Consider the following 12,459-nt stretch of genomic DNA (forward strand, 5'->3'; position numbering starts at 1 on the left):
GCACATTTAAGTGTATGCCAAACGCAGAGGGTTATGCACATAGCAGTGTGAGAAGCAGAATTAGGAGAATGCATTTATTCCAGTAAACCAAGAGGTTATACATAGAACAGATTTAATTTTTGTTTTAAACCGATCAACTAAGTTGAATTTCTAGACGATTCCGATGTCATAGTAGTTTTAGTAGATGTCAAATCTAGTGGAGTCTTTCATTCGAATGACTTATTTTAGGCCAGTTAAGGTTGGATAGAGTTTCAAAAATGTAAGAGTACCAGAATCGTTAAAACAACCCAGACTAGTTATTTAAAACAGATCAAACGACGAAAATCGTAGGAAATGCCTTATCTGATTCTTGACTACATTCAGTCATCCAGAAAAAGTCCAACTTAGTTCTTCAATCTAATTCAAAACCATGCAACAAGAAGAACAAGGTCTTAGGAAATACCTTATCAGGAACAACAGTCCTTCGAGAAGTACAGATAGTCATATTTTTTGTATGTTAAACTTTTGCAACTTCAGAAACTTGGTGATATCGTAAGGTGAGATTCAGGAAATTCTATTTTTGCAAATTCTCTTAAAATTTTTGTCGCATGGGATATTGAATACAAGCGTAAATTTCTATATGTATAGGTATACAACTAAGCTGCTCAATCCTTTTGCTAGCAACTCTCAATGATTGTATGTATGTGTAGTTGCTTTAGCTACAATTGCAAGTGTTATTGCAAATGTTATTGTTGTTACCATTCAAAGTGTATTTATGTATGTTGGCGTGCATGTTTGTGTAGTTCAGCTGTTATTACCACAACCCGGCTGGCTGGCTTGCAACCTTGTTTAGAATTTGTGCGCTGAGCGTACTCAGCTGAACGGCTGAAGCAACTGCTGCAAGAGCTTTAGCCAGCAACAGCAACATGACAGTCTACATAGTGGAAGGCGAAGCAGCAGCAGCAGCACTCCGCAGGCGGCAGCGTTAGGCAGCGCAAGGATTTAGGATTTTGTATGGCAAACACATTTGAATCCTCGAAATTTGTCCCATTTCGTAGATAAATTTAGCTATCGAATTCATTTGTAGCAAAATTCGTACTAAAACACACACACACAGCGGTACGTATTTGAATCATATGTATGTATATGTGTGACGCTTCCGAGCTGCTTGTGAGTGTTTGTAATGTGCTTATGTCACACACAAACCAGCGCACAATATTTTCAGTGTCAGTGTATAATCCATGCGAATAAATTGTCTTACATATGCAAAGGTAAATGCATTTAGCTGTGTGTGTGTGTGTGTATGTGCAGGCAAATATCTCTATATACATATGTGCTTGTTTGATGAAGCATTTGTAGTATGTTGGCTGGCGCACAAAAAGCTTTTTGTTGTGCAAATCCCTTTTGCTTATAACTCGCATACGCTCTCTCCAGCCCGCCGCTGCTCACAAATCGAACTTTCAGCGAAACACACACAATCAAACATCTATGTTTATATGTTTGTAATTGTGTTGCGCTCCAAATCAATTCTTACTAAATCCACTAGCAGAGGTGTAACAATTACAGACACGAGTATTTTTCTATGGCTCACTATTTTCAACGATCCTGCGTTTATACATATTATATATATACATATCTTTGTATGTATATGTGTTCCGGCGACATTCACAAATTCTCACACATACTTTGACATACATACATATGCTACATTTGGCAATCTGTGAATTTCGTTTGCGACTTAAAATTTTGTGCCAAATCTACTCACATATGGAGTTTGCATAATGCTTAATGCTTAAGCACGACAGGTGTGCGAGCTTTGGTGGTGGGTAGGGAGAGAGCGCGACAAAGGCTTGAAAAATTTTATTTGTTGTCGAACTCAAGAATTAGTACTTCATTGTTTTGATGGTGATCATATATACGATCATCATAAGATAAATCATCGATTTTTAATGTACTATATACTGAAAGTGTTCGATGCAGTACCCGCCGGAGGAAGCCGAGGAAGGGGAAGGCCTCCACTCCGTTGGAGGGACCAGGTGGAGAGCGACCTGGTTACACTTGGGATCTCCAACTGGCGCCGAACTGCGAAGGAGAGAGAGAGGTGGCGCACTATCGTCGATTCGGCTATAACCGGCTAAACGGTTGCAACGCCAATCACATACATACATACATATACTTATATGTCTTATGGGAAAACATAAACCAAAAACAAATGTTGTTACAGCGATGGAATTTATTAAGTTGATCTTTAATTGATCAGTTAGTCAATCCGAATAATATTTACGGAGATCTAGTCTGAGTTGTAGCTGGGTTGTCAATCGAAACTTCAAAAAGTTTATTTCTCAGAACAATGTTTTCAAAGTCGGTTCAAGATTTCTCGAGAACTACTCAACCGATTTGTATCAAGGTACGATGTCAGTGTTTTATATAATTTTCTTAAAACATTTTAGTAATGCTTCGTTAAATGTATATCTTTAGGTCAATCAATGTATTGAATTTAATTTTTTTAATATTTTTGAAATAAGGTCGTTTTTCTCAGTCGAAGCCCATGTAACACCTTAAGGCTACTGGCTAATATTATGTAGGTGGAGGGTAATTTTCAAAGTGTCTCGCGATATGGACCTCAATGTTACTATATTTCGGTTCTAGGTCATATTTACATTTTCGCAAAGAGTCCTCTTGATTTTGACTGAGTCAACTAACCCTCAGAGTCAAACCACATAGAGTTGCTATTCTGTGCTATTTTTTATAAAGACGACGCTTTGCAAAAGAATTAAAGTAGCTTAGTCTTAGGCTTGATTGGTGATTGCCTAGCTTACATTGGAAGGGAGAGAGAAAGAAAAATATTAACCTGGCATCTAAAGCATATAAGTAATAATGTAATAACTTGAGCAAAAGGGTTAAGATATTATATTGCTTCCATTAAAAAAAAAATAGAAAAATATTGTTAGCAAAATAAATTTTCTTTTATACCGAATTTCCTTCCTATTAATTTTTTTAAGAATATCAAAAGCTGGTTTCATCTTCACACACAAATATTTTTAAATCCAATTTCATTTCAAGAATTTTTAATATATATTTCATGTTCCCCCCACATTAAATATACAAAATAATTTAATTTAGCATTCATTTCACCATTTAAAAGTCAAAACGCATGGCCAATGCTATGCAAATTTTCGAAAATCATCACATTTCATTATAGCATTAAGCCACTCAAAGCTGATTCATAACATTTTCCCTTCAAAAACTTAATCACATCATAAATTATGAACGCCAAATTACACACGCATATATCACAACAAACACAAACATATACACACACACAGAGAGGAAAGAAAATTTATGCAGCTAAACTGATATGCAAAATAAGAAAAATAAAGCATACGCATACACAGGCGCGCAGGAAGGTCAGTTGACATCTGCTATTGCTGAGTGCTTCCAGCAACATGTGTGTGTTGTTGTATAAATGTTGCTGCTATACATATGAATATGCATATGCGATATGGCGTTGATTGTATTGTTGTGGCATTTAGAGCAAACATGCAACAAGTGTTGCTGCTGCCGCTGCTGCTAACTAGTACAATACAATACAATAGCTGGCAACAATAACTGTTGTGCTCGCAACTCGCTTAAACCATTCAACTAAGCTCTCATGTCATGCTGTTGCTGTTTGCTGCTGTTGTGGGTGCGCGCCAATAACTATGCTTCGCACATACATTTATACATATTTAGATGGCAGAGTGAAGTTATGTTGCTGCTGCTACTGCTACTGTAGTTGCATAAGGCTTCTCGCTGAGCATTGAATTGAGTTGGCCGTTTGGTTGGCTGGCTCGTAAGCCGGTGAGCTTGGTGAGCCGTTGGGCTGGTTAGTTGACAGTATGACTGTGCGCGCTGTTGGATTGTCGGATTGCCAGGCTCATATTGCTAACAGACTACGACTACATCATGTGTGTAAGTGTGTTGCAAGCATCCGTCACTTGCTGAATATGCTCGACGAACGTGCAACTATTGTTATTTATAAATGTTTAGATGTAAAGAGCTCTGGCACTGAAAATCCTTAATCCTCTTCGTATAAATACCCCCCACCTAATACAAAACCTGCCAAACAAAAACACTGTATTGGAGGCACGTTCTCCGCATCGAGTGTTGCATGCTTGTGCATATGTACAGATGACACCTGTGCGTAGTTGATACAACTGTAAATATGCACATGAGGTGCCAAATACAACAAACAAGCCAACGCACAAACTCGTTCGAGGCACATAAAGTGCTCAACACAAGCATGCAACAAACTGTGGCAAATATTTCAAATACTAAGTATAAATCTATGTGAGGGCATGTGAGGACATACATATATACATGTGAGTACATATATATATATACTCGTGTAATTGTGTGTGTGCGTAAGCTTACGCTTGCGACGTATACTATTGATGTTGCTGATCAAATAGAGGGATTTTCACAAAAATTAACACATAAAACCTCTCTATCAACGTTTGGCATATTCTCAGCTGGATATATTGAGTATACAAAATAATAACAACAACAACAGTAAGTTTAGCAGTTCAGTTGTTTTTGTAGTTATTTTGAGTTCACTCGGCAGCTTACTTACTTAGCTGAATACGCATGGATCAGTTGAGTTGTTGCGTTGCCCTGCGCTGCTCCTCTGCTCATCGTTGCGATGTGAGGCTATGTGTTGTATAACAAATACAAAATATTTTGATATGTGGTGTGTTTTGAAGGCTGTTGTTACTTACAATTGCGGCCATCGCAAGCTAAGCTTTTTCAATGACACTCTGCACTCGTAGCTTTGCAGTTGGCAAGTACGGGTCAAGCCTTCTTTTAGCAATTGTGTGGCTCTGTTCTATGTTGGCGATAGTGTAGCTGCTGGATTTGCAGCATATTGAAGTTGTAGTTATTTTTAGTGAAATTCAGTTGAGGTGGTGGCGATAGTGAATCACCTACTGCTGGAGGTGCTTTGAGGCATCAACATATGGGTTGCTTTAAAATGAGATATTTTGCGAAAGCATTCTTGGTTTGCGTTCTAAACTCGATATATTAAGTTTTATATTATGATGGATGAGTATTTCTTGGCGTTTGCGGATACTAAATGAGTTTATTAACGTCTTCAAGGAGGCTTACACACTTTTAAATCTGTTTATGAAAAACTCTTCGTTATGAAAAAGCTTTTTATTTAAAATAATGAGTCAATTAAAACTCCATTTTTTAAGTTAAAATGTACTGTTAAAAAATATAAATTTAAAATTCTCAAAAAAAAAATATTGTTTTTTTTTCAAATTTTCGAAGAAATATATTTTTTTTATTTCTAAAATTAAAATTTTGAGTGAAATTTTAGTTTCGTTTTTTTTTTTAAATTATTAATTTGGAAATTTATAACCCAAAACACTTCACAAAAATAAATTTGTTATTATTTTATTAATATTAAATACCTTCAGCATATTACAGTTGCAACAACACACACATGTTGCTTTCAACAACCTGCTAATACTCAAAGTGATAGAAATTCATGCGACAACACACTCAGTTATATGTATTAAATATACTAACATATTTACACAAGCAAATACAGTAGATGTTTGTAGCTATGTAATTTGATGTGCCCGTCTTTATGCGCTTTCAGATTTATCGAGCTGTGCACACACATTTGAATGTGGCGATGGGAAATCCTTTGGATTAAGGATTTGCAGCATTTCATCGTTCTACAATATATATATAGGTGGCATTTGAGATGAGAACATTCATAATAGGCAAAGTGGCAGAGGTGAGACGGAACAGTATTCTCTAGGTGCTTTTGGAGGGGACGAATTTAGATAGTTGGCGACAACATCGATGAATGACGCCATTGACGTGATTGTCAGCGGCAAAATGACAAAACATATATAGATATGTATATGCATGAGTGTGTTTATATGTATGTACAAATTGAGTTGTTGTTGATGATGATAAATGTGCGGATTTATAAATGGACAAAAGGATGTATGAGAAGTATGAGTTGTACGTGCGGATCAAATACGAATACGAGTAGTAAGTAGCAGAGATGTGAATACAAAAGAGTTACAGGAACACTTGTTAGAATGAGATGTGGTGTGACTGTAGATATATACAAGTTTGCTTAGTGTATATCTACTTCTTTGTTAATCGTAGAAAAGGTTCATCATATTTGTTTCTAATGTTAAGCAGCATAACCAAGAGGTAATATCGTTTATAGTGATAAACTTGTGTAAACGCCTAAAAACCTACTCGGCGTATTGAGTTCATCTGTGTCTCTACACATACATATGCATATATTCTTCTTCCTTGCCAACCTTACCAAAAATAGTGACACACTTCTTGCTATGTCTTCAGCTTCACTACAGCAACATTTACCAATACTAACTCGTAGCGAGTGCGTCATGTAAGAGCATGCGTGTGTGTTTTGGAATTTTCGTTTGCGAATTTGTTTGGCTACAGATTAAGGCAGCCCAACAATTCGTGGCAATGTGCAAAATTGCTAGGATAACACTGACTTTAACACATTGGCACAGCTGGTGGTTGTTGTTGGGGTTGTTGTTTGAGGTTCGTACGCAACACACTGAGATTTCATGTGAAAGCATGTGCTATGATAGCCTTCTAAGCATACGAGTATATATGCATATCTGTTGCGTAAGGGTTTTGGGAATGAGTTCATAGAGTTTATGAATCATACTAAGATGATATTTTAACTATTAAATAAAATAAAATTTAAATATTGAAAATTTGATATTGACAATTATTCTGGACATTGAAAGGTGCATTTTTAAATTTGGAGCTCTCATGATCTGACAACTATATTTAAGTGTTGTTGTAGAAGAATATAAAATTATGAAAATAGTTTTGGGAACCGCTTCCGATAAGGAGGTTTTTGATTGGATATAATATACTGATACGTGTTTGTAAGGTCTTTGACTGCCGTTCGAATGAACTGGAGATCTGAAAATATAGTTCCTATACTGAAGGATATGATCTTCATTCGTACCTAATTTCTACTCGAATCGGAGTCATTGCGCTTCTAGTAATTCTTTAATAACTTATAAAGGTTAATTTTAAAAAATTCGTTCACAACAGTATCCTTAAATCTCAGCCAATATTGCAATAAAATTAATTTGTATACAAATATTTTCACTTTTTCTTTCATGCCTTTACGAGTTCTTGCATATTATTTGTGCTGAAAGCATTATAGGAATTATACAGTGTTGTGGTTTTAGCGTTAATCCTTCTACAAGCGCACACAGCTATAGATATTACATTTATGCAAACGTTGTAAAAATGAGCACAAACACACATACACACACTTAACTGATATTGTACTCATACATATACAGAGATTTATTTGTAAGCGCCTAAAATCAATATTTTCCTTTAAATGCACATTTTTAGGCAAATCCTTGAAATCCTTTAACACTGCTGCATGAAAATAAAATCAATAACAACAACAACAGCAGTGGCAACTGAAGAGGCGAATTAAGAGCTTTGCTCTTAAATACAAATCGTTTTGGTTTTTTGCTCGATTTTTGTTTTTGCTTTATCATTTACTGCCGCTTTGGTTTAACGAGTCCGTTTTCATTTAGCCAGCAAGCACACATTTATACAGTTTTATTTCGATATGTTGCAAGTACACATGTGCGGATATGCATTTAATTTTGTGGCAGCATATATGTTTGCCTCGCAACCGCAATGTTACAATTTTCATTAGCGTGGCCGATTAATCCCTTTAATCCCTAAGCCGTTTTTGAATTATTTTAATGCCATCGCTTTGTAGCTTCAGGGCAGCAATGAGCAAACACACATCTATATATCGGTTTGTTTGCTTTGTGGCATGCGTTTGTATGTATTTTATGTGTAATATTTGCCGCAAATAAAAGGGTTCACTATTAAAGCCTGCCTTTTGGGCAAAATCGAGAATGCCAGGCTGATCAGCTGACTTTTATATTTTGCTGGGTGGAGGCAATTTATTTAAAATCTCCCTCTTTGACTACGTGCATTAGTAGTGGATTATCGAAAATTCGAATCAAAATTAATGAATATAAAGGAATTTTAGCATTATAATTCTAGTTTCTAATTAGATAATTAAAATCGGTATATAGAAAAATGAAAACAATTTCAGTTGAAAATATTATCATAAAAAAAAAGAGTTATGTTGTGTAGGCAGGGGGAAAAGCTATAATACAGTGTGGATCTATATCTTCGTAATATTTAATCCGAATTCGAGCGACTGATAGAGGGTCTACAACTTTGCTTCCGCCGTTTTCCAAAAGATGTCTCTAGCGTCAAACACTGGTCGATTAAATCGACTTTTTTTATATCGATCTTGGAGTTTTGTATCAACATTAACCCTACTAAATATTTGTAGAGATCTGTTTGCATCCCAAACTAATTCTCAACTCCAAATGTCATTTTTTGAGCCGAATTCTTGACGTTTGCGGGAATGTCTCTAGGGTCAAGCACTGGTCGATTAAATCGATTTTTTTTTATATCGATCTTGGACTTTTGTGTCAACATTAACCCTACTAAATATTTGTAGTGATCTGTTTGCATCTCAAATTTATTCTCAACTGAAAATGTCACTTTATGAGCCGGATTCTCGACATTTGCTGGAAATTTTGCTTTTCTTTTTTAATTTCAAGAAAAGTGCGGCTGAGGATCAGCGACATTTGTAACCGTTTAAATTTACAAAAAAAGCGGAGGAAGCATAGTTGTAGACCTAATAATAAAAAGTTTTATGGTAGGAATACACTCGAAAGGTGGGTAATCAGTATAAAACTAAAATAATCGAACTTTAATAACTGATCTCCAGATCTTCGATCGACCCTTTAATATCTATATCTGATGTTTTGAGACTCAATCGAACTTTATTAACTGACTTCCAAATAACAATACATATTAACCCATTGATCGGTAGAATAAAGTCATCTATCCGAAGAATATTATATTAATATAGAAACATACTTTCCTTTGAATATTCTGCCTTAATATAGACACATATCTCACAACTAAACTTTGATGCGTACTTATTGCATGGGATTAAAGGATTTGCCTATTGTACGAGTATGTATGGCTCCACATAGCAAAAACACATGGTTTCTGCAGACATAGTATTACAATTACATATCCAACTCAATATTAATACCTCTCCCCTCCACCACTTTTGCCGCTCATACCTTGACTACGGTTAGTCGCACAAGCGAATCGTTTGTGATTTGATCAAACGAGTGTGAAATGTTATTATTTTAATGAAGTGGTGAAGCAACGAGCGAGGAGGGTCGACAAATGAGATGAACTAATCCTTGAACAAGCATTGAAAGTATTAGGAAATAAATAATAATAGGGCACACAAGGTTGTGCTTAAGCAAAGCGGCAGAGAAATTGCCAAAGCGTAAAAGCAAAGCCAAAAAGGGATTATAAATTTTATAATGTTGGATACGTAGATACTTAATGTATATGTATGTACATAAACTGCTACATGCATCATTATAATTGAGGGATAAGTGTGCATATAAATTTGTGGATAAGCAGTAAAAGGAAATCCGGTTAGGCTGGAAACGTAGAGAGACTTCGGGTGTATTTGTGTGAGTGTGAGTCTATTGAATGTTTCGCAGAGAAAGCGGTTGCTACAAGACGAATTTGAAGCAACGCATTTTGAAATATTTCATACAAGTAATTGGAGAAGGCAGTTGATGGATTTGGAGAACGGCATTAAAAGAATTATGGTGAGTGTGAGAGAAGATTAAGAGAGTATCCATTTTAATGAAATCAAATATTTAACTTTGAATAGTTAAATTTAATAGTTCATTTTTATCTAGGAAAAGTTCGAAATAATAAATTTTGGGATCCACATTTTTCAAGATATGTTTGAATGTTATTAGTTTTTCTAAAAAAAATACTCGAAATTTTAATTAGGAATTTCGGCATTCCGATATATCGATAAATGGTATTATAATAATAACAAATTTTTGTACTCACAATTGACTTTCGCTGGATCAAATTCACGTGCACGGCTTTCCAAAGCCGACGGCGTCGACGACAATAGTTGCTCCGCCTGTGTGGGCACACCAACACTGGAATGCAGCGCACCAGCTACACCGCTCGCCATGCTGCTGGCAACCGCATTCAACGCAGCCGGTGGCAAGCAACTAATGCTGCCAACCAATGCAGGATTTGCACCAACAACAACACCAGCACCAGAGCCGGTGCCGCAACGCTCATCACGTTCCAGCAGCTTTGGTGTCGCAGCCAATGACGCGTTCTGACTAGAAGGTGTTGAGGAAATGTGACGTTCGTTGTCTGTGGCCATATGCGCTGTGGCATTCGGCGATGAGTTGGCATCTGTCGAACGCGAACGCACAATAGCGCTACTGCCGGCGCCTACACTCAAACTGGCAGCCAGATTGCCAAAACGCGGACTGCGCGCCTCATCGTGGGCGGCCAGCTGTTCGCGCAACTGTTGCTGATGCTGTTCGTGCAATTGTTGTTGATGTTGCTGCTGTTGTTGTTGTAAATGTTGCTGTTGTTGCTGCTGCTGCTGTTGATGTTGCATTTGCAATTGCGCCAGCTTGTCTTGTACACCTTGCAGTGAGGGGCGTCGCCGATAATTGGCCGCAGCCACGCCACCCCCACCGCCTTCATCGATATTTGCACTTGGAAGAGCACCAGCTGTTGCGCTGCTGGCGCTGCCGATGCTGTGTGGTGGTGACAAGGAGTGCTCTTTCTTCAGCGCCAATTCGGCTAGAGTGGCTGCGCCGCTGGGTTTGATGCCCTGCGCGGCGGCGGCAGCTGCCGCATTGGCTGAGGCGGCTGCAGCGGCGGCGGCGGCATTTGCAGCGCGTGTCAACGCCAAGGCTTGACTCTGAAAGTAAAAGAAAATACATAGTTTTAGATCTTAAAAATAAACAAAAACAACAATTTGATAATTGTTAGGCTTATGCTTTGATTCATATACTAATTGTGTGTTATTCAAGTCTTTATTTACTGAAATAAATGTTGGCTTAGCATAATAGTATGAAAGCCAGCAACAGTTAATTAATTGTCTGGTAGCGTCTCTTATTGCTCTTCTTATTCTTTATTTATTTATTTCTTTTAAGCAACGAATTTCTCCTGCTTATACGTACAACTATAGATAAATATGTGTAAATTGATCGGTTTTTGTGATTTCCAATATTAGTTTTGGAAATTTGCTGCTAATTGTCAAAGCTTTCAATCATTGTCAGCGCAACTCGCCTTTACGAGTAATCACTGCTTGAGTAGCAAACAACCCAATTTCCAGCAATTCTGCCACGCTTGATGATCTTTTGTGTGGCGAAAGATCGTCACTGATCGGCACAATCAATTTCATGATCACCATTGAAAAGCTGCTATGCACGTGTGCATGAATAAATACACAGACACTGCGTTGATTGTCACTGTGATTGGATTGATTTACTTACTGCTGCCATTTGATTTGTTTGCCCATCAGCGCCCCAAGAGCTTCTAATGATCGGACAACAAACATACACAGAAGCTCCGGCGCTTGATTGGCGCAACATTTTCCTTCTTCACTTTGTCTAAGCTTTGTTAAAAAAATATATACATATATAAATAACAGCTTTTACTCTTAAATATATTTAATTTAGGTTTTGAAAATCTAACGAGAGCGGGCAGACGCAGGCATAGTGCCCTAATTGAATGCCTCACATGTCTCAATCGTACGATCAGCGTGATCACTTTTAATTATTTATTTTATTTTATATTTATTTATTTACTTTCCTTATACAGCGCTTTATTGTTATTGTGCGCTTCTTTCATTTCACTGATCATTTTTGCGCTTTCACGCGTCGCTAAGTAAATACATAAGAACGTGTGCTTGCTTATTGGCTACAATGCTTTACTTATAGCTTTTTCTGAGCTTTTTTCGCCGCATTGCTCTTGTCACTTGTAATTTCAATGAAATCAACAAAATTCCATCAATAATTTTATTAGCGAAAATTTAACAAAGCGTTGGAAAAGCAGCTAAATTCGTTACGCATTGCAAGCCATACGAATACATAGACGTAAAGTAAACGGTTGTTATTTCAATGAAACTTAAAGCACACGCTTTACTGCGCAGTTATCTTCGCGTTATACAGATTTCTTGTTAGATCTAACTTTATTAATGATTCCCATGCACATTCACTTGTGATCTTTGGGTCAACTGCGCACAAAAAAAAATAAGAATTCTACTCGAAAGTATTCCAATTATTCTAATTGCGAGCTTATGGCTTGAAAGTTATTCGTTCTTTGCGTACAGTGCTATATTTTTGTTATAATTTGTGAATCAAGTATATATACCTATTAATGTATGTATATGATCGTTGAAGATCATCAAGCTGCATGCCGTTGAGGTTAAATAAGTTCAGTGTGGTTCAGTCATAAGCATTCAACAACTTAATTAATTGTGGCAAATGAGCAGAGAATTAGGAAGATTGTCAA

At 36.8% G+C, this 12,459-nt stretch overlaps 1 protein-coding gene across 1 annotated transcript in view; it reads right to left on the bottom strand.

The window, feature by feature from the left end:
• The window catches only part of LOC105209306 (uncharacterized), a 115,002-nt gene that overhangs the window by 45,551 nt on the left and 56,992 nt on the right, over positions 1–12,459 (bottom strand). The window contains exon 2 of the mRNA XM_011179657.3: positions 9,979–10,861. Coding sequence (XP_011177959.1) covers positions 9,979–10,861 — 883 coding nt within the window. The remainder of the gene's footprint in view (positions 1–9,978; positions 10,862–12,459) is intronic.

The sequence above is a fragment of the Zeugodacus cucurbitae genome, chromosome 6, assembly GCF_028554725.1.
Source record: "Zeugodacus cucurbitae isolate PBARC_wt_2022May chromosome 6, idZeuCucr1.2, whole genome shotgun sequence".
Lineage (NCBI taxonomy): Eukaryota > Metazoa > Arthropoda > Insecta > Diptera > Tephritidae > Zeugodacus > Zeugodacus cucurbitae.